Below are 24,008 nucleotides of genomic sequence, written 5' to 3'. Positions count from 1 at the left end.
CAACTGTGTTGTAATAAGAGAATAAAAAACATCTACTTGCTTTACCCTATTGATGATTTACCCCGTTTTCTTGAAGGGAAGCTCGTTGTTTTATGAGCAGAGTGACACAGAGTGCTTTTAGGACTTAAAGGATATTGTAATGCACTCAAGAGAAAATGACTGAAATACAAACTAAATGTGTGACTGCACATCCAATAAAAGATCACACACACCGTACAAGAATAAATACAAAAAAGGTGCGTCGATCCCACTTGCTTTTGGCAGCACCGGTAGTCATTCTACAACTTTCAAAGAGCTAAACCTGTTCCCCTACTCCTTCCCTTTGGCAGAACTCTGTGTCTGGCTCCCTTTGTAGCATCTATGATGTTAATTAACCAGCACCACATGGAGGGCCTTGCTTTAATTGGACAAGGTCTTGGCGTGTCCGTCTGCGGACAGACAGGCCAGGAATAATTTCATAATGTGCAATTCTATTATTACCACAGAAAACCGACCACTGAGTTCAAAGATGGATGTGAATATGGAGGAGACAGAGCTTGGCTTTGATCACACTCTGACAAGAACAAAGAAAAAAAAAAAGAAAAAAAAACAAAGAAAGAAAAGATGTGAAATCTTGCTACTAAGGCTGGCTGACCATATGTTATTTCCTCAACAGACAGCACAGCCGGTGTTTAAGTGCGGGCGTTAGCAATGGTTACCTATGACCAAAGTGAAGGAACGGATAGACTAAGTCACTAATGGAGACAGCATTTACTAGACTGGGTGGTAGCGCTGAGTCACCGATGGCTGACTGGAAGAGGCAGTGTTACGATGGCTGGTGAGTCAGATATACGCCGAACGTCGTGACAGATGTCACCTCACGCGGACCCGATTTACCCAAGGCTTGGCTCAACCGGTCCAATAAGCTCCCAGCCTGGAGTGAGTGGGAGGGTCGACGCTGGCATGAGCCACAATTGTAAGTTGGTGCCAGTTGATGTATCAACAGTGTTTGGGAATAACAAATGTGTTACTGAAAATCCAGTACTTTGGGGAGTATTGTGTTGCTGCCCATGAATACATGAAAACAGCTACAGAGCTGCTGTCTCCCTTTGTTCTGCTCACCGAGCCAGCTGTTAGCTATAGAATTAGCCCAAACTTTTGTTATGATTTATGTTGACTGGCTCATTAAATCTGAGCTAACTCAGTCCTTCTGACAACAACATGAAAGACTGGAGGCAGGTTGATATCTTCAGCAGTTAAGGCCCTACCCTTGGTCGTTTTATTGTTGAGAGTCACCTGTAATAGCAATACAACTTCATCATCTGTTCATATGAAAGTCAGTGTACTCGCCATTGTTAATGTTTATAGAGTATTGTTGTCTGGGTGCACGAGTGTGTAGTTTAATTACAAAAACCAACAGCACCCACGAGTGGCACAACATGAAAAACATAATTTTCAGCCTTTCTGCTGTATCCGTTTAAACGGGCCTCGTTTTCAAAAATGTTGCCATGTAAATGCAAAACTTTTCTGAAACAAAAATGCAAAAACAAAACGTTTTCACTTGAATGAAAATAAATTCAGTTTCAATAAATCAGAACCGCTAAGAACCACATTTTAGAGGAAATTCCTTCAGCAAACTGATGTAGTATCAGCTGAACATGATGAGCCAGTCATTGCTTATTTGATAGAATTGGATGGCTTTTTTGGGATCAGATAATAGATATTTTGGATTTTTAACTGGTGGCAGACCTGCTGTTTGCGCGACAATGATCGGATGGAAACAGCATAATTTTTGTTTCAGAAACATTTCCCATCCAGAGAGTATTTTTGATAATGATTGCAATACATGATTCAGAAAAAGTTACTAAGTGACTCATAATGCCATTGTTGTCTAAAGTATTAGCCAAAACGCAATGAAAGTGTGTTGTTTTCAGTCTTTCTCTTACCAAGGGGAAAGAAAAGATCTCCGTTCACCCCTCTAATCATTAACACGTGTTTGGATCGCCAATCAACACAACCCTATTAGCTAATGCGTCACCGCAACACGGTAATGTCATGGTGCTGGTATTTTTGTTTTGTTTGCTGTGCTGTTTTCATGTTTGGTAATCCCTCATGTTTCCTGATGTCCTTGTATTTCATGTTGTATTTCTATTCTTAATTTCAAATGTTTAGTCCAAGCCTTACTGGGTAAAACAAAAGTAGCTGTTCGCTTACTGTCAGTTTAAAGTTTCTCTATTGCTTTTCAAACTAGTAAGTGTACTCAGGTAATAGTTCATCTGATTTTGCCTAACACTGTAAACAACATAACTTCGCCTGTATTTATACCAGCACTCTTCGAGCTGGTGATCATGATGCATAAAACCATCAAATATACTTTTATGTCTACCACCACAACTGAGCAAAGCAGCACGGTAAGTGTTGATCAACACTGACTCACGAAAAACTAAATGTATTCAATATATGCAGTAAAAGCAAGACTGAAATGACAGCAGCAGTTCTGAGCGGGGATGTCACACCCAACGAACTACTACACAAGGAATGTAATATTAGTTGTGGTATAGGAGGTGCTCACACCCAGCTCCATTAAATATTCTTCCTCTCAGGATACCCAAACCATGATAGTTATGATGCGTTTGCGGCACCACTAATTGTAAAATGTGGAGAGTGGGCAAAGTGGGTGAGTACAAACTGGGAGCTGGGCCAAGGCTTTTATGTCTGCATAGCCACGGATGGACAACCGAGTTGGACTGTAATGCTGTCGAGCATCTGAGCAGAAACTTCCAGGAACAGTCATGTTTAGTGCCGTTTAAAGACCTGCATTAGAGCCCCGCGAAGACAAGCGGTGCCAAAGTACTTTTTCCGCAGGAGTAACACGATACCCCTGTGCAGCGACTTTTGTACTGCTGGATCCCTGTTCAGAGGAGTTCAAGTGCCCCTTCATTTACACCATCCAGCTTGAGCCAGGAGTGGCAATGTGAACAGATTTTAAACCAGCAGGGGTACTTCGACAATACACTGAGAGCTAGATGAGAAAGTCAATCCCATTGATCGATATCACATCAGTATGATCCACACAAACCCTCAACTTTGGAAAGAGCCTTTCCTCAAGCTAAGACAATAATCCTGAAATAAAGTGATACTTTAGTCTCTTTGATTCAATAAATTTGATGAAATTGGTTGGACTGCTACCCAGCGGCACCCATTTCTATAGTTCAGTTCTTTTGCCTCTTAGTTGCAACTGCACAAAGTGGGTGTTAAAATTAAGCTGAGCTGTGCTCCGACTGCGCGGTCTGCTCATTATAGCTGATGGATTTTTAGTTACTGTGACAGTAAATGTAAAAGAGAAAAACTTAATATTTATGTGCTTACATTTGTTTCAAATGCACATAATTCGGGAATATTTTTTTTCCTCTACCTTTTTTTTGTTTCGCAAATGAGTTGAACAAACACAGAAATACCACCTGGGATGCAAGTAAATGTTATGAGCTGAGCTTTTTCATCTCAGATATTTGAGTTGTGCTCCCGGGAAGATCAGTCAAACTGGTGGCACACAAAATTGCCTCTGAGGTGTTAGTTTTTGAAATAGTGTCTTATATATCATTGACTGTGTTGTTGCTGCCATCAGGTGCCACATTACTCTGCGACTAAACTCCCTTCTGCTGGCAGTTCCCTGCTGGCAAAGAAACAGTGCATCCCTCCTATCAAGGGAAGATAAGGTATGCCATCAGAAGGGGCGTAGCTGTTGTGTTTCTCTGGATCGCACTTCCTTTGGTGAAGAATGAGACAGTTGGGTTTCCTTTTTACGTGTTCACACTGGAGTGAATACGCCAATAGGATATTTTAATAAAGTGCATCTATGGAGAGAAAGTAATAACAGTTTCTCGAGCCGCCCACGCTGAACCCCCAGCAGATCTGCAGCAGTAAATACAGGCCTGTTCATGGAGCGATATGGAAAACAGCATTCCCACACACTGAACCAGGAGCTGCTCTTTGATACGTTGACTTGTTGTCAGGATTGCTGCGCTAAACTGGTAACCATTTGTGCTGGATTCCTAAACTGCTGTGAAATCGGGTTGTTTTTAGATTCCTGCTGCGCCAGTTGTGGGACCTGACCCCGACTTTGTTTGTTTACATTTGGCCGACAGATGTTCAACTAAGCGGCCCCGGTTTTCTGAGCCATTACCCAGAATGCTCTCTGGGGATGAAGATCTGTACCCCCGCAAATCAAACACGGGCCATCTGATGACGCACTGTGTGGGCAACAGGCAACTGTGGTATCCATACAGTATCACCCATTGTGGTAACTTCACGCATTGAATAAAGTGTAAGCATTAGATGCATCTAGAAGCTGAGAATTCCTTCACTGTGTGAAACTGTAAACAAGCTATTCTCGTATTGCCCCAGAAACTGCATGTGATTGATTTTAGTTCACAGCATCGGTCACTTGTTTTTAAACTAACGTGAGTGATTATGCAAGAATATTTTTAGCCCTTGTTTAATGCAGTCATGTTTATCAAAAACTGTCAATTCTTTTAATAGAACAAGATGTTGAACGTGACCATACCATTCTACTCTTTCATCCTGCTGCAATTCCCATTATTCTTCATCTACCTCAAACTGAGCCTGCGATCATTTTCCAGTTCCAGTTTATCAACAAGCATTTTGCCACCGCTCCAAACACCTTTTATTCAAGGGTTTCCTGGCTTAAAGTGAGCACATAGCCAATGAAGGTCACCATAGCCAGTGCAGGATTGATGACTCCTATCACACTGAACTGACTTCATGTCTAATGAGGAGGCTCCGTAGATATGTCCAGTCTTAGTTAACCACATTTTCACCAGCAGAGCGGCCCCAGGATCCCTCTGCAGCATCCCAGCTCGTCTATCTATGGCTCCCACAGTCCACACTGCTTCTCGGAGTCATTTGTCAAAACTCTGCCTACATTAAATTATCATGACCCAAGAGAGACGTCTACCTCGAGGAGGAGTCGGAGCCTCAGTCAGACTGATAGGGCGCACGGCGGCTGAGACGGAGAACTGAATGAAAAATTGACTACACAAAAATGTACGTTTGTTCAGGCTGTGCTCTGTGTAGCTATATCATAAAAGTCTGAACAATGTCTGGCAGTAGAAGAAAAGTACCCGGTAGCTACGAGGAGTTGTAGCTCCCTGCCGGCGTCATAAATTATCCCTTATGTGTTAACAACAGTCACATGCAGCCTTGCGCACCTTGAGACTACTGCGACTGCTCTCCGAGGTAATAAAAAGATAAACTGATGGGATAGCAGATGGTGTTTTGCCACAGAAACTCCATGAATGGTTTTTAATGCGACCCTGTGTCTATTCACTCAGGTTAAATATGAGATAGAGGCCCCAGGCGGGCAGTGGAGCTCTCACATTATCCCGCTCCTCTCTATTCATTAATGACAGCTCTCTAATGAGATGGTCAGACTTAAGACCAAGAAAAATTCTGCACAATAAAGTTTCTGTTAAGAAGAAAAAGGTTGGCGTTGAGAGTCAGGGAGCAGCTATTTTGAGATGAAAGAAAAATACAGATCAGATGCTTTGCAGAAAATTATGGGTGGAATTCATAAAGCACTGATAAATTCTGTTACTCAGTGAGCTGCTTTGACTTTGAAGCAAATACCACAATGTGTGTCCACTGTCTATATCTTAGTGTTCGCACTGCACGCCTAACAAGGATCTCTAGGAAGAAGGGAGCCTCATGTTTGAGTTTCCTCCCCGCTGGCTTGGAAAAAGTATGCTAAAAATGCCGTAATTTGTCCTTCTTGACTCACGGTTTCTCTGCCATGTTGCTCTGACAAAACACTGAGTCCAAAGATAAAATCTGAACAAACAAAGGAAAAATTGCTGAAAAGGGAGGAAAAGAAACATGTGTTTCAGGAGACTTTTGATATTTTCGCCTCAGCATCTGTTTCATTGATTGTTTTCCAAAGAGCTGCAGGAGTCTCTGCACTGTAAATAAATCAGATTTTACAATATCCATCAAACAGTGTGAATTAAGCTTTAATTAATTTCCCTGAAAGAGAATATTTTATTAATGATGAATATAATATAGTAAAACTGATGCTGGTATCTTGTATTTATATTGACAATGTAATTTCCTCCCAAAGATTGCATGACTAGAAGAGTTTAAAATGCCACAATAATAAATGTAATAAAAAATTATTCCCATAAATGAATTCAAACAGTGAAACTTTACATTTAATAGACATACAATATATAATGATTGTATTTTTGAAACATTTATCCAATGTAATTTTATGAATCATTTAATTAAATAATGTAAACTTTCCAATTATTTACAGTGCAAAGAATCTGCAATAAACATTTAATTCAGTGACTGATGCTGATGACAATATAATGATTATGTGAATATATAAAAGTTAATGTTCTGACCTATAGTAGGTGACAAACATTAAAACACTCACTTTTCTGCTCATTTAGCAAAAACATTGTTAAAAACATAGAAACAAGTGGAAAAACCCTCTTTATCATTATGTATTCCAAATATTCCACACTGCACAGCAGATTTCTTTCCCAAGTTTTATACGTCATGCAGATATTCTGCATATCACCTTTGTTGAAGCAGGCAAAAAGGTTGTCACTTTAATTATTTTCAGTCCAAGTTTTTCAGCTGCTCACATAGCACTGTTATCATTAAGATTTATCCATTTTGACCCTAATTAAAAGTATATATTAAAAAGTTCTCAGTGCTCGATTACACCGGAGAGACTCCTGACATTCTGAATGGAAACTTGCGGATTTTTGACCTTTTGCAGTAGACATTTGTACCAAAATGCAGAGAGCAGGGTTTTTTTTTGTGAGGCAGGGACTTACCATGCGGTGGATGTGTTGTAGGGCAGGAGCGTTGGGCTGTGGCTCTCCCCTCGGAGGCTGTGTCTGGGCTGGTAGTGGCTGGGGACCATGGGCTGGGCTTGAGCCTGAGTTTCATTCTCCTCCGGCATGGACCTGTGCCACTGACTCCGAGCCTTCTTCAGCCAACGTCCTCCCAAGCCCCATTTCTCCAGGTAGATCCGGCACAGCTCGTAATTTATGGCTGAGTAGTAGAGAAAGTCCAGGGCCAGCAGCACCATGACGAAGAAGCCATAGATCCACACGCCGACCAGGGCTGTGTAATTGCTGCAGAAGAGACAGACTGAGAGTGTTAACTCAGAGTCGTCTGAGAGGGGTGACGACAAACAAGCTTCACATGCTCACAGCTTCCGTCCAAATGCCGTTAAAGCTGGGCCCTCGGATCCTAAAAGCTGCGATGGTACTGCCAGGTGTGAATATTTGCTGTTCATGAGGCAAAACCAAAACGTTCACAAAATCCTCCCTCGTTGGGAACTGTTTAAATGAATAAGTATGTTGAAAACCCTCCATCTGTTCACATTTGCAGTCTCTTAAACACTGCCTCTTGAAATGGACAAAAAATTTCATTAGCACAAGAGACTTTTCAGTCCCCCTCATTTAGGCTCCTACGTCGTCCTTTTAAAGAAAATCTGCTCTTACTTTGCACCTCTCAAAAATTCTCTTCATGTTCTACATGATGCAGCTGGATTCATGTGGGGCTCATTTGAACTTTGTTTGAGTCCGCCCACATCCATGAAGCATAACAAGGTGAATGAGCAGAGATAGCTTCCTGAGGAATATGAGAGGAGAGGAAAATCAGACACGTTAAATCATCTCTGAGGTTGATGTCCCTGCTTGAATTGGAACTGAAGGTTTCAGACGGGAAAACATCACACAAATAGATAAAAATGACATGACACATTTTACCTCAAAGTAGAACTATATCTGGTGTTGAAGCAAATCCAGACGGGAAACATCTTTTGTTCTACCATAACATACACTTAGTATTTTGGTAAATGATGTAAATCCACTTCAGTCTTGAAATGAATCAGCTCCAGAGATACTTATTGAACAACGTGTTCTATAGTAACGCCACCAGCAACGTGCTGGTCTCATTTCACAATGAGAATATGAATTTAACAAATGAGACTACATGAAAACAGCTCGGACATGAGCCAAAGCGTTTATCTCAGTGGTTGTATGTTTTTTAAACCTAACGCTAACTGTAGGAGCAGCGTCTCACTAATCGTTTATCTCAGGTTTTTTTGTTACGCCTTTCTCTCATTGTCATTAGTTCATGAATCAGTGTCAGACTAAAATTACATATATGCACCACCTATTGACTTCCAACTTATGCAGGGTTTACACATAAGCAAGCGCTATTATGAGTATAATTTTCTCAGCATTGCTGGTACATTTCTGACATTCGTTATGTGAAAAAGGTTCCTAAATGGGCGTGACATTCTGGTTTTTTGTGGCGCATATTTTTGGCTGCCAAATAAAATCTTCCACGAATATCAAGATTCTACGGAGCCGTAGAGAGTGGCCATAGAGAGGAAAAAAATAATAACGCGAGGGAATGAGATTGTTTAACTTGTGGCCACAAATGAATTCCCTCGAGTCATATTGTAGCGATGGCCACTATTTTCTACCCCACAGATACTTTTGGTTCAACAGCAACTACAAAACAACCTACGTACTACTGTAAAAGAAAGCTTGGATTTTTTTTTGCCATAAAATGTGTCGTTTAACGGCGCTTCATGTGAAAGGGAACTTTTGTTGTTGTTGATCAGCGTGTGTTTACGTAGGTTGCCATTGGAAACGGCTGTAGAGCAGCGTTCTATCATTCTGTACCTCCATTCCTCCATGTTGAAGCATTTGATTCAGACACATCCAGAAATAAAGCGAAAGGTGCAGAAATTCACAATGTAATGCCAAAATGTGGAAAAATAAGCCCTAAGCTCATTCATTTATGGTAAAGAAGGGCTCCATGATTCGGAGTTGCCGAGATTTATATCCTCTCTTTTTAGACCAAGATGAGTTTAACATGTCCGTAATTCATATGGTTTAGTTATACAACACCAATATCTAATGTGGTCTGCATCATTTCGTCTCAAAGCGTCCATAACAGCAAATAAGACTGGGATAGAGGCGACATTGGTGAAGAAGTATAATGCAAAGGAACGAGTTACTATCTTGTGGCCACAGATTAAATTATCTCGTTCATTTGATGTGTCCTAATACCAGAAACAACATATTTACACCTGCATTCATACCAGACCCCTTTGAGCTCATGCTCAGCATAAATAAAACCATCAAATATATTTTTACTTCTATCGCCACAACTGAGCAAAGTAGCAGGATATTTTTCTCTCTTGAACTTCATGAGTGAGAAGCCATCCATTACTTTTTAAAGAACTGTTATCGAGTTTTAATTACTTGCATGCCAGTGTATAAAACAACTAAGTCACTCGAATGAGCACGACAAACAACTGTACAGGACGTGAACATGCCGATAACCGTGTTTACCTTCTCCCACATCTGCGTCAGGCACACAGAGCTCTTATCTAGTTTTGCGTCTTTGTTATAACACAATGGGCTTTTCAATGTGAGACTGTATTTCTGTAAGCGGAACATGTGCACGATTAACAGGGGAATTGATCCTGACCACACCACTAAAGCAAACGATTTTCAATATTTTACATTGATTTCTTGGAGGGAGAAAGGTGTCCTAATTGATTATTTGTCAAAGCTTTTAACCTTTCTTTTTACTTTTTTTTTCCAACATTGTCAGACAATCCCTTTATCCATTTCCGTCTCACCTGTTTCCAGCTACTGTTTAACCTTACACACGGAGGACCACTTGCTACAAATCAAGTGAGACTGTTTAACTTTGAGCCGCGATAAATCCCGGGACTAGAATACCATTTTAGTCGTGCGGTGGGAGACGATAGTAGAGTTACGACCAGTTTGAGTTCTCTTGCCAGTGCGGTAAATATCAAACCCGCACTCCCATCGGCCTTCGAGTTGAGATGAAAGAGTGGCTCAACAGGCCATCTGACACTAAAAATGAAATATCATGACCTGCTGCAGGGCAGTGTGAACCGTCTAAGACAGTAGCATGCTGGGGGGGGCATTAGTACAGAGAGTAGTGGCTTTGTCACCCAAACCTCCCGCTGAGAGCGCTCACAGAACAAGAGGATCATTTTTCTCCCCTTTCCCCAATTTAATAAACGCGCCAATCTTGCAGGCTCCGAGTGTGTCTTCAGGTTTGTGTGTCCTCAGCGACACACTGTCATATCTTTGCTTGTGCACAGTAGGTTATCATTAAGAAGCCCTGCATGGCACTGTGACCCTTACATAAAATTCATATCTGTACTGCGAGGCAGTTCAGGCCATCGGAGTATCAAATAATAGGCAGCATTTAACTTCTACCTCAGTGTGCTTTCATGTGGAGGCATCCCACAGCTGCTTCTAGTATCTGTTTTGCTCTGTGGTGGCCCTGAATGCCTCTGTAGGTCTAGATCAGTGTCAGCAAACCTTCTGAGCAAAAGGCAAACTATGTCAATGAGGGCGATACTGCCAGCCTGTGAGTGTGCAGACTGAAACGATCCAAGCAAATGCCTCTGATGTTTTAGTTGCATATTTCAAGAATCCCATCATAGATTTTAGTTTTGCCATCATAGAGGCACGTGACATAATGACTCGTCATCTGTTAAATGGGCTGCGAAACAATGTCAGAGAATGAAGTGACTACGTATTTGAACTAAAAATGGCTAAACTTGTTTTATTTTTTTTTAACGTGTGATTTACACATGCTGTCACATTGAAGCCATTATTTGCATTTCTCTTGGCTTCAGAATTAGTGAATCCCTGCAGGTGAAGGATGTCAACAGGCATCAACTCCATTTCAAAGGAAGTAAAAAAAATTCTTTGGAAAAAAATTTAATAAAAAAATTGATAGAGAATAATACTCTTTTGACAGGTACTTGTCACTGATCCGCAGATAACTGAACAAGTTCAAAGACCCAAAAAGAAAACTCACTTTTCCACCTCTTGGGAACATTAGACTTTTAGAATTATGAAAATATTAATACATTTTGAACACTTGAATACATTTATTCTTTGAATCCTTCCTTATATGTTCAGGGTTTATGTCAAACATCTCTTGATTTTTTAGTTTAACCTCAGTGTATGTTGGGTACATGAAATATTTTCATGAACTGGAAAAAGTCCCTTTGTATTCGTTACAACTATAAAATATGTGCAAGAGTGATGCAATTTAGCTACAGAAGGGGCAGTAATGAAACCTGCAAGTCATGCTTATGTCACTTTTCTTCAGAAATTTGAAGATTGAACAGAGAAAGCATTTAAAAAACTTTGGATGAAAGGGAGACATTTGACAGGAAACTTTGGTCAAGGTAGGTGTGAAGAGTAATGAAGTGATGCAGATGGGTGTGTGGCGTGCAGTTTGACCACAGTGGTACTTTAAAAGACACTGTTATAGATAGTACAGACACAAAGATGAATAACTGAATATTTGAACTGCAGTGACCTGTTCAAATTCAAAACGTACACTCTGTGAAATTAACCACTTGAAAGATTTGTCTCAAGATGCCTCTGAGGGCTTTCTTCAGACCTTTGCTTCAGCTTAACAGGCTTGTCGGAAAAGTAAGTCAAAAACGGAATCAACAATTGAAGACTCAACGACTAGTTTACCACCCAAATGAGATGCAGGAGAAAGTAAAACAAAGCACAGCTGAGGAGCTTTGTCAAACGCTCATATAAAGCCACAGGCAATGGAAAGTCCAGTATATATTTTATACTGGCTCGCTGCAGGAATCTATATATATAATGTGATAAAATTTGAATTTATCACTTGGATTCATAAATTCTAGCTTTTTGGGGGGGGGGGTGAAATAAAATAATAACATTAAGTAGCTTTGATATGGTAACAAAGTGTGAAATCAATAGCAGATGTACCTTATCAAAACATCAATACTCCTCAAAAATACTAATATATGTGATTAACAAGAAAACACTGACTTCTCCTGGCCCTGAATCTGCGCCTGCGTGGCCCATATAGTGACCTGTTCACACCCGTCATCGTGTGCATTCTGATCGAAATGTAGACTGAATATAGATTGAAGCTTTTTTAAAACATAACTTTAAGTAGCAGCCTTGGCTGTCATTTATACTCTCTGAGGAGTTTCTAGGTCATTTTGTTATGACCGAGAACAGTACGAGTCTTCAGCTTAATGACTTTCCTGGTCATAGCTTGAAGACTGAACTCGCTGCAGCTGGAACTCCCCACTTTCTGAACCTTGTTTTGCTAAAAAACTAGTGCAGACTGAGTTAGTCCAGGGTTTATCGAGGTCCTCCTCTTTCCTTCAACAGAAATATAGTGATACAGCAACTGCGAAGATAACAGCGTCAGCAATTACTCAAGATTAATACTTCAGCAACTGCAGTTGTTTTGTAATTGTAATTGCTTTACAGTGCATTATTTTCTGACTTGACAGCAATACTCACTTGTGTGCATATCCATCTGAGGTGGTGGTGAGGTTGACCTGCATGACCAGCTGGAACTCGGTCTCGTTGCAGCAGTACTTGAAGGCCGTGTTGTTGTGATGACAGCAGAACATGTAGGTCTTGTTGTCTGAGAGGCGCGGGCAGTGAAAGCCAAAGTGGTACCGCCCTTTGTGATCGGAGTAGGGTTCACACACTCGGTAATGAGCAGAGAGAGCTGTAGTGTTGAAGACACACACACACACACACACACACGTATACACGTGCACGCACACACACACACACACACACACACACACGCACACACACACAGAAACAGCTGCTGTCAGTGTAGCATTCAGGAGACCGTGTTCAATTGAAATGCAGATGATGACCTTTGAGGCAGAATATGTGTTTGTCTCCCCGTTTTAAATAATGACAACCCCTCATTAGAATTATTGATGGAGAAAAGCTCTCAAACGGCTGCAGCCAAAGTACAAAAACAAAGTAGTGAATGCTTTTTGTTTTCTTTGGGAGGCTCTGAAAAGACCCGACTGAAGATAATTTATCTGCTAATAACAATGTAGAACAAGGAACACAAAACAAACCCAGTGTCCTCACAGAACTAATCACACAGGAGACACCATGTTACGCATACAGACCCATCATGGCAAACACGGTGCCACTTTTATCCTAGGAGAACTGCAACAACCCCAAAACATCAAATACATCTACTTTAGTAGGTCATTATGCAAATATAAGCGTGTCTATCCTTCTGTCTCGTCAGTCCTTTACAAAAGTTACCAATCCCCTGACGGCGGTTTGGCTGGAGTCACAATGAAGGACCCCCCCCAAAAAAAACCTTAAATAAAAACAGAATAGACTCCATAAATCTCTGTATGTCTTCATTGATGCTAAAGTCATATATCTTCCTATTTTTGCTGCTGGAGTCATACTCAGTTCATTACTGAGCAATGAAAGCATGTGTGGTACAGAGAGTACTTCGACTTATCTGCATTTATTTGTAACTGTGATTTCAAATCCTTTATCTTTAGGAGATGATAAATCTGTTATCTTTACTATCTCAAGAGTGAAAAAAACAAGATGTTTTTTATTATGGGATCTGGTATCTAATAAAGTTTGGAGTAGAAAGAAAATCACTGAAATATACTGCAAAAACTGCACGTAGCCCACGGAATAATAATAATTCATGACCAATTTTTCCAATAAAATCAACCTTGTGAGAGACATTCAAAAGGTTAGGCACAATAACTTTAAAGAAATGTGCTATTGTGAATCATCAAGTCATTAGAAGATGATTTGATCTCAAACAAATAATGGAGAAGAAATAATTCATTTTGACAACCTGAGCTCTCTCATATCTACAGTGTCTAAGTTATGAATCGTTGCCATACATATGAAAACACCTTAAAGGCCTTGATGAAAAACTAGAGTGGGATGTATTCAAGTAACAAATTTGGTAGAAGTTGTATCTCCATCACAATAATGGGGGGGAAACATTGACATTGACGAGCACGTTCTCCAAGATAAAACTTTACAGGCTTTAGTTTTGATTTCATTGAGCCTTCTCGTGCTCTGCGTTGGTCTATGAGAGTCAGGACAACTATATCATAAAATAGGCCTCTCAAGTAAAGGAGCAAAGTAATGGCAATCAACATGAAGAATTGGTGTGATCCCATTTAGTGAGAGGAGCTTGTTGGATTCTTACAACGATGAATTAAAGCTCTTGTTTAACTGTACAAAACCTTAAGCTGTAATAGGCAAGAGTTCGCCGTAGCGCTGTGACACCTGCACAAAACATACCCTTGCTATTAGAGTCAACTCTGTGCTCCTACCAACAATCTGAGCACATGAAGTATGCAAATGAAGGTACTGTATGTCAGGGGGAAGAACCATCTCCGGAATCATAACACCACCTCTCTAACTGTGAAGCACGACGGTGGATCAATGTTTTGGACTTGTTGTTGCTGCCAGCGGCACAAGGAACACTTCACTGGCAGAGTGAAGACGGGGCTCAATTTAATACCACCACGTTGAGCAAGTAAACATCACTGTCTGTACAAAACCTGATGATGAAGAGGATGGTTTCCACAACAGCACAATGGTCCTAAACACACCAAAAAAATCCACAACAGACTCCCCAAAGAGGCGGCCTCACAGGCTGCTGAACATGATTGAAAATCTGTAGATAGGCATTGAAAGAGCAATTCATGCAAGACGACCAAAGGATCTTACAAAACCGCCAGCTCTTTCCAAGAATGATGAAAAATAAACCTAAGAAGTATTAAAGGACTTTTCGGCTGTCTGAAAAAAGGCCTTTACAAATGTTGTGACACACCCGAAAAGAGGGGTTTTAAGAACTACTGACCATTCAATGATACTCAATAGTTTACTTTGGAAGCTTTGAAAAAGAAGAAGATGGGAGGCACAGGCAAGGTTTTGCGCTCACAGCAACTAACAGGTTTAGGCTTTTCTGTGAGTTTGCATTGGAGACAATTAATAACTCAAAAATATACACAGTGATTATCTGTTCCTTTGATGGATCAGTCACCTCACCAGAATGTACACATAAGGCTTAGTATACTTAGGCATTGCTTGTATAAAAAGGAGTCCAAGGAGTGATATTGCACACACTTGAAAAAGCTTATCTACTACTGACAGCAACCGACTGCAAAATAACAAAACATAATCTTTTAGCACATTTGCCTTCATGAATGTAAAATATCGGGTGAAAACTGGGAGGAGTTTCTGCTAACTGGTTAAGGTGCAAGGTGCTTGTTTATCATTGGGTCTGTTCTATCATGTAAAAAACTGGTGCAAACTGTCTCAGTTTTAAGCAGAGATTCTGCCGTTATGCTGTGACGAGAGACTTGTCTGACTTTAGTTTGTGGACTTTATTCAAAGGTAATTTCTGTGATGCACCGCAAATTGCTACTTTGTGATCAATCAACTTGGGTAAATAACTTAGATGAATGCGGGGTCTCTATAAATCAAAGTTAATATCATTTTACTTACTATTATTAATAATTAGACCAAGAATCAATGTTGCAGTATAACAAAAACAGCTCTGCAGGATTATTAAAAAAAAAAAAAAGCAACTGTGAAGACGAATATGTACAAACTCATGAACAAGGAACTGCACTCTGAGCGCAGCTCATTATCTGTCATTATGTTCACTTTATTCAATCAAAAATCTGTTATTATTCTTTTCTTAAGAAAGTAAGACACAAAAATAAGAGCACTCAGCTGATATCAAATATGGCACAAATTAGTCCTGGATGGAAATTACATTATGAAAGAAAAAAAGAGTTCATTCTAAAAATCTAAATGCCTTAAAAAGAATCCAAGATTTGTCTAAAACTGTGAGGAAAATGCACCAAAACATTGAGACTCACACACCATGTTCTTAAAATATATCCTCAATTGCAGCCAAATTCATCCAATCTATAGAAAGTACTCAAGGAAAAATATACACTTGTCTGCACTGTCACACATTATTGTATGTGATACTTTCTCAAATTAATTCAAAATGAGCTTATTGTGTTTTGTTGTTTCAGACATGCATCACTCATGCTCAAAGTGTGTCATTGTCTGATCCTCTAATTTGTTTCTTTATGCTACATAATAATCACTTCAAGCATGCAATTAATGTCATTTAGATTAGTATGATTAGAACGGATAAGACTTGATCTTGTGTATCTTCTTGCTTCAGCGCAGCCTAAAAACCAGGCATGTTGTCAGTGACGCCGCTGCTGCTGTGATCTGGTTCAAGCTTCACTTTAAGCTGCAGGTTGATAGAAGTCTTTCACTAATCTCGGGCGGAGACAGATCAGCATTCGAAAGAGGGCTCTTTCAGGTTATAATGAGCTTGCTCTTACCAACCAGCTATGCTTCACCAATCCTAATTTTAGCTGTAGGCTGAGTAAAATGAGGCAGGACTGAAGGTCACAGCAGGAGTAGATGGGGAGAGAGGACGGTTTGTAATGAAGGAAAACTCCTCATTTCCCATTTGACCCTTTCATGGCAAAACAAGTGAATCAGTTAAATGATTCTACACCTGGCTCTAGTTTCTTTATGCCCCACACTGCATTGCACCAAAAGAAAAGGGTCAGCTTTCGGAGTGAGGTGAAATCGCAGTAAGGAAACAGAGGCCCTTGATGTTGGAAGTAAACCATAAAGTCCCCTAATGACACACAACTGGAGCGAGACGGGTTTAGGGCCGAGTCTGGGGCTCCTCAAATGAACAACAGCTGCGTCTGGCAACGATACAGCCATAAACACACCTACCCTCCTAATTTCATTAACACCTCTTGAAATTTAGGATACAGTTAACAGCACGGCTCTCGTATTACAGTTTTGTTTACAACCTGCGGTTTGAGAAGTGCTGCAATTCTCCCCCAGCAGTGCAAACACACAACATCTGAACTTCAGTTGGGGCGCAGAAATCGTAATTATTGATTTATGCCCGCAATCACAGCTGAACTTTGTTGTTTTTGTTCTGAAACATAAAAGTTAGTGTTGTGCTCAGTGTTGTGCTCTGCTGCAAGAAAACAAAAAGATACTGACTCATTCAGTCGGACTTGTCAGTGAGCTGTAAATTTCATTTTCATCTTGTTCTGCAGCTAAGTGAATGGATTCTGTGTGACTGTTGTTGATGCATCAAAAACAGATTGGACAGCTGCTTGTATCCTAATTATCTGTGGTTTCATGACTATTCGCCCCAAAAAACAAACCCGTTAGAGATATTAGCGTGTACGGTGACCACTTTACCATTTTGTGTACCAGATCAAAATGCAAGTAATATCTCTAAAACTGAGCCTTAATAGGTAAAAAAAAATAAAAATCACATCTGTATATATTGTTTTATACCGAAAACATCTATCCATCCAATACCCATGTTGTCCAACATAAAATGTATGCATCCTCCATTCATACACGAACAGAGGAATTTGTTCTCTCGTGTCCAGTTTGGGAGTTTTTGCAGCTTGTTCTGGAATCATCATTTGGGTAAAACTCACAGGAGTTCTTGCACTTTAGTTTGTTGTAACATCTGTGCTTGCCACACGGAGAAAAGTAATTCCTCTTTTCTTGTGGAATATAAATTCACATTTAGCACCCCAACCTGTCCAGAGTGCAGGTGGGAAAGTCACAAATCCACACACATTAGCACCAGTGGGAAATTTCCGAACTGAAAGGAGCTGTTGATCGGCCATACGCTTGACATGCAGAGAAGCCTAATCCATCAGTTACAATCGGCTGGTCGATGGTTTGATTGACATGGCAACAAACATGAGATCTCAAAAATATCCCAAGAGGGAGCAACAATTTTACTAAGCAATTATGTTGTGTTTGCAATTATAACAGAAATAGCTGTGTGGTGGAATATGTAAAGTCCTGTGAAAACATTAAAGGCGTGGTGAAGGGGTGACGGACCTGGTGGATCTGATTTACCAGTTTCCATGGTTACTGTTGACTGTCTTCAGGCAGCATTGGTGATTATATGTTATAACAGATGCTACAAATAAGACAATAATATGTAGTTGCAATTGTGTAGATGCCATCCTGTTTGCATGGGGGGGGGGGGGGGGTGAGAGAGAGAGAGAGAGAGAGAGAGAGAGAGAGAGAGAGAGAGAGAGAGAGCGAGAGAGAGAGAGCGAGAGCGAGAGAGAGAGAGAGCGAGAGAGAGAGAGAGAGAGAGAGAGAGAGAGAGAGAGAGAGAGAGAGAGAGAGAGAGTGCATGCGAGCACATGCAAGCACATGCAACGAGCAGATTATCAATCCATCCCACCAACCCCAGGTTCGACTTTAGGCCTTCAGCCATGATGTGCTTGAGGGGAGAGAGCTGCAGCATCCTAAGAAACCTCATGCATGCAGAGGGAGAACATGCAAACTTCACACAGAAGTGTCAAAACCTTAAATCAAACTGGCAACCAGTGAGAACATTGTTAAACTTGATGCCACCACGAGCCCTCCATCCTCAAAATTAAACCAGTCCTTTCACTGCACAAATGTACATTACAAGTCAAATCTGACGTGATCTCCAGCTGAGCAGAGTTATATTCTATTCCTGCAGCTGCCGAGTAAAAGTGAATTTCAGGTTTAAGCTCTTGTTTCTGGCATTCACAGCCCCAGTCACATACTAGACTTTCTTTGAAGCTCTTACTTGAAAAGAAATTGTACTTCTCTCGGTGTTGATGCATGCTTTTTGTGCATGCACAGATTACAATTTCTGAGCAAAAGTGCATGGTTGAGTTGCTCTGAAATAAGGCGCTCATTAACATAAATCGCACTTTTCTGAGTCATTGCGGGCTTCCTACCTTCTGTACGTTCCTGATAGCTGTTGTACTGATTTCTCACTCGAACACTTCGTTCTCCTCTTGCCCTATTCTGTCATTTTCAGACTTGAGTTGGCAGATTTCGCTTTGTGCTGTGTGTGTGCCACATCTTGGAGATATGTGTTTCTCTCCTCATGGCTTCTGGGGTTATAATGCGCTCTCTCTATAGTTTATGCACTACGGCCTTATTCAGAAAGCTCCTAGGGATCAGAGCTTTTACTGCCAAGTAAAAGCAAGTTTTTGGCAGTGCATACTTGAAAGTACCTCGATGTTAAGTGTTTCAAATTCTGTCTATCAGATGTCAGCGTCTATCTTGTACTATTGATGAACATGTATTGAGGTCATTGCACCAGTGGCAACTCAGATTTTGGGGCATATGAGGTTTGTGGGAACCGCTTGAGTAATATGAAAACACCCTGTAACTCTTAGGAGTGTCAGCAGTCTCCTGTAATGAAAAAAAGATGAACTTCTGAGGGTCCCGAAAGGCAGACTCACTGATAGGTACACACTGAACTTGACAGACCTGCAGTGGACAGCAGGAGGAAGATGACTGTAAGGACGTTGAAGGACTGCCGGCTGGTGATAGTCATCTTCTTGTCCTCATGTGGGAGGGAGGGAGGGAGGGGAGGGGAGAGGAGAGAGAGAAAGTGAGAAAGATAGAGAGAGATAGATGGGGAGGAGGGCCGCGTTGTTCTAGCTGGACGTGGGCATCCTGTGCTCGCTGACAGCTCCTCTCACATGGCTGCTGCTGGGAGTCTGGACTCCTGATGGAAACAAGACAAGTAGGGGAAGCAGAGATTAAGATGTTTGATTTGGATTACTGGAAGATCCACCCAACTGTGTGGACAGCTTGTCTGGCAGCGTGCGCCCATGACGCCATCCAAAATGTGTCCTCAAACTTACGCAACGGCGCCGCCCGGGCATTCGGTTTAATTGAAACTGGCACTCTGACAACACTTAGGTTAAATATGGTTCCATTCCCGCTTCATCTTAATCATGTGAAATTATACAGCCAGGTGTGATGAATAATCGTTCATTTTTGATTGGCAACTGTGACTCGAGTTTTTCAACCTCTCTCAAAGTAATATCACGTAGATTCACTCACTTACAAAATATCCAATCGAGCTGTTTATCTGTGCCTATAATGCATAGAAAATAGAATTAATCCAATTTATTTGGCACAAAACAACAGGAAAAGTTGTGACACATGTCTATAGTGGCTCGGTTGAACTAACTGTCCGAATGAAAGAGAACAAAGTTTCTAACAACTAAAGTATTTTCTTTGTGCTTTTCTGTCAAGGTAAAATATATTTTCCTTATAATCAATGCTGATTCACATCTTTCCAGCATCTGAGGTATTGAGAATTGTTGTTGGTTTTTTTCCAAAAGAAAAAACTGCTGTTCCGTAAAATGAACAGTCACAGTTAGTTGCAGCTGCACTGATGTTACCTTTTGTGACTACGTGTTCCTCTGAGAGCCCATATTGTTTACTGATTCATTTTATCATCATGCTCAGGCATTACAGACAGGAGGAGGAACGTTTTCGTCTAAAATCTGTCTCATTAATCAGGTAATTCAAAGGAAAAAAAAGCTAAAACATCTAACAGTCAAGGGATTTGCTTTATACTGAAGAAACCATGGGACTAAAAGCGTGGTTTTCTCAAAGAAAGCAATGTTTTAATGAATTACATAAACTCTGCTTCTTCAGCACAGTGCAAAGTTAGCTCGAGAACAGAACTGCTGAGGAGCAGTTTGTTTGTAAATGATGTATTGTGGAAGTTGTTGATTCTTCAGCTTTGCACAGTGACCATTCAAATTGTCTGTCCTCAGATTATAAGTGAGATTAATGGAGTGGCGGCACACTGTCCTTAGCATTGCTTCTTTCTGGTCTTTGGTAAATTTACTCCTTTAATAGCATCAGTGTAAATTGCGCATGAAGAGTCCCTGTTGCTGCATCAGCTAAATGCTATTTTCATGGAGATTGATGAGATGTACTCATTTAAAGTATTTCCAAAGGTAACCGTGGGCACAGTTTGTCTGAATGTGACTTTGGGTGAATTGGAATGTCCTTACATGTTTTATAGGATCCACATTCTATATTTATGACATAATTTCATTTACAGTTTAAGCAGAGTGTGCTTTTGGAAATAACACCATGACTTTGTGTGTGTGTGTGTGTGTGTGTGTGTGTGTGTGTGTGTGTGTGTGTGTGTGTGTGTGTGTGTGTGTGTGTGTGTGTGTGTGTGTGTGTCAGCATGAGCTGCATAGAAACTAGTACAAAACTTGGCTCCTGAATTATTGAGAAGATGGCGACAGCTGACAGCAGAACAGAAACCACATATAAAAGAGCAAGAACAAGGGTGTAGACAGCCATCAGTGTTCGACGTCTTGTGATGAAAAACAATGTAATGGTTGATCACATCCAGTTTTGTGTTGCATCACCTTCAACTGTCTCCCTCCTTCACTATTCACAAGCGGTTTTTGGCAAGCTTGCAAGTGATTTTCAGACTAATAACTTTGTCGTCAAAGTCAGGAGAACCCAGTTTTGCCTATTTTATCATCGACTGGCTACACAAAAAACATATGGCGTGGCCATTTGTGAAACAATCGACAGCTTTCAACCCTCATCCTGTCATAGCTAACCAGATAACCTTAAATCCTCCACCATTCTTGATATTTATAATAAAAATAACCAGAAATGGAAGCAATTATTGCATTCACCTTTGACGATAAGCAAAAAAAAGCAAAAAAAAAAAAAGAATCTTGTTAGACGGTAGAATACTGACATTTAATTGTGTCAATTCATGTTTTCAAATGTTTTTGCCTTTTCTTAAAAGATCAACATAATTACAGAAGAATGTTGAGACAAACCTTTTATGAAGAAATAAGTGGTAGTTATATTTGAAAAACTCCACAAAAGAAAGATGGACCGGGAACCACCCTTGGACCCCCCCCCCCGAGTGCTGCGACCAATGGGTTAATTAGGAAAAAGAATTTCCCCCATGGGGGATTGATAAAGTGCAATAAAATTTTAAATTAAAAATAAAACACTTTTCCGGTCTCTGGTCAGCACTTACTAGGAGAATTTGACATTTTTTCCACACATTTCTTTTTTATTTTTTGCACTCATAATTTATCTTTTGATGCAGAAGATAACACATTGACACTTTTATTTGTCAGCTTCAGGAAGCTTGAAAATGAAAAGTGTTCACACCTTGAGAGTCTTATTCCAAATCCATCGACTCAACATTGATCTCCAAGAATGTTGATCCAGATAGAGAATTGAAGCCTTATTCATTTGGTTTAATTAAATCTCCCCGACGTACAATAGAGATAATGCCACACACGCGCACAATTATGCATTGGCCCTCATGGAGATTGTAGTGCGATCATAGGTGATAATAAGTGTGTATCACAATCATTAAAAGACAGAAGTGAACAGCACTGATCAGTGTCACCCTGATCGGATCAGATTGGATATAATTTGGGCTGTTTATTAAAACCAAGGCGCCACTGAGTCCTTTAATCCCCTCTCAGACTGGATAAACAACATCCTTACAAGAACACAAGATTTCTTTGCATTGGTTGTGACACGGCTCCCTGCTGATTATAAATATGGTATTTAACCATATGAATGTGAAATTATGCATTACTGGAAAAGACTGCGCAGACTAATTGAGCCTCAATGGATGAACATCTGTGCTGGAGGAAACCTAAGCTGTGCAAACACCTTGGAGAATCCCTTCCCCTGTCAGTCTCTGTTATTGTACCTGCTCCAGCTCCTTCCTGTTACCATGCTGATACTGAAATCCAGACTGATGATTGCACATGACGGCACAGATGAATACAAAGCCCGTTGCCATGGACCATCTGGTCAGAGTATGTACTGTATGTGGAGCACAGCAGGCCTCTTCTGCTGGAGTCCTATAGAGCATTTTTGATCAGAAAAGCTGTTCCCTCTTCAGAAAGCCACGCAGCGGAATTCCCAGGAGGCTTGTTAGAGTGGCATTTTATATATTTTTTCCACTCTTTTTATTTCTGGTGAGAGCTTTCGTGTACTGTCAGACGACAACATACGGAGAACAACGAGGGATTCCCATCCTCATCATCGCTCCTTCAAGCCAGCTCTTCCTTTTCCTGCCGGGGTCCTCTTTGCAAGGCTTTTCTTTACATTATTTTTTGGTTTCCCGGCATACTCACATGGAGCCACATCACTGCCCATGCTCGGCAGCTTATAAAAGTGCAAGGTTCACTTGATCACAGCACTGAGCTTGTTTGCAAAGCAGTGCTGAAGGCTTTGTGTAAAGAGCCTGATAGTAGTGAAGCAGAACATGTACAGTAAATACACCGGAGTGCATGCACACATACAGCGTAACACACAACTCCTTCCCGGGACTGAAAATAGAACACACTGCCCCATGCAACACAGATGGAGAGTCTAGCTACTTTCTCTTTACGTCTCATATCAAAATAAAATATACACAAAGACCAAAGCAACGATCTCAGAGAAAATGTGAAGGCTGCTATGAGAGGAAATGTGTAAGTAGTCATAAAAGGCCGACGGAGCTCATTGATTTGTTTGCATGTTACTCACTGTCGCCTGAGAGAAGGAGGAAATATTAAGTGACCAATTACTGCAGCAACCACTGCGAATCTAACAGCACACTTTTCATCACAACGCTGCAGGAGACCCAAATCTGTCAGGGTTTTGATGAGGAAAAGCACGATGGAAGATTTTAGGGCTATTTGGAGATTCTACACAGCGATAAGCCAGGCCACAGTCACATGAACATCCTGTACCGAAGTCTCGTTTTTGTTCAAACACAAGACACCTTATTTCTAAAATAAATATTCTTTATTTTGGCCTGCAATATCTTTTATCTGAGAAGCTTTCAAGTTTGCAAAGGCCTGAACTTGACATCACATCTTGAATATTTCTGGAGCTTCCCTTTATTTTTAGGAAAAAATATTTAGGCCTGTCACTTTGAGTATTCTCCTAACCTTTTTTTTTTTTTTTTTGCAGGTAGTTAAGATATTTATGCGCCTTCACTGCCTTGTTATTACATTTTCCTCAAAGCCCACAAACTCACTCCGTGTTGCTATGCCTGCCCCTAATCCATGTTAATGTGCCTGATCAATCATGATGAAACACGCAGGTTGGTGAGCTGCTGAGTGAAGTACAGTTTAGGGATGCGACTCCCACTTCACATGGGGATGAGTGAGCACTCGCTAAATTGCTGTGGGTCCACTGATGGGCTCGCCTCCAAATGCTGATCCGTGTTCTGTTGCA

The 24,008-nt window shown here is 40.7% G+C and overlaps 1 protein-coding gene across 1 annotated transcript in view; it reads right to left on the bottom strand.

Annotated features, from left to right (window-relative positions):
• The window catches only part of shisal1b (shisa like 1b), a 45,114-nt gene that overhangs the window by 4,889 nt on the left and 16,217 nt on the right, over positions 1-24,008 (bottom strand). The window contains exons 2-4 of the mRNA XM_080475067.1: positions 19,242-19,482; positions 12,387-12,600; positions 6,840-7,142 (exon numbers count right to left, since the gene is read on the bottom strand). Of these exons, the coding sequence (XP_080331193.1) occupies positions 6,840-7,142; positions 12,387-12,600; positions 19,242-19,308 (584 nt within the window). The 5' untranslated portion in view covers positions 19,309-19,482. The remainder of the gene's footprint in view (positions 1-6,839; positions 7,143-12,386; positions 12,601-19,241; positions 19,483-24,008) is intronic.

The sequence above is a fragment of the Lipophrys pholis genome, assembly GCF_963383615.2.
Source record: "Lipophrys pholis genome assembly, chromosome: 11".
NCBI classification, from domain to species: Eukaryota; Metazoa; Chordata; class Actinopteri; order Blenniiformes; family Blenniidae; genus Lipophrys; species Lipophrys pholis.
The sequence above is the reverse complement of the archived record's forward strand: the minus strand, read 5'-3'. Positions and strand labels throughout refer to the sequence as shown.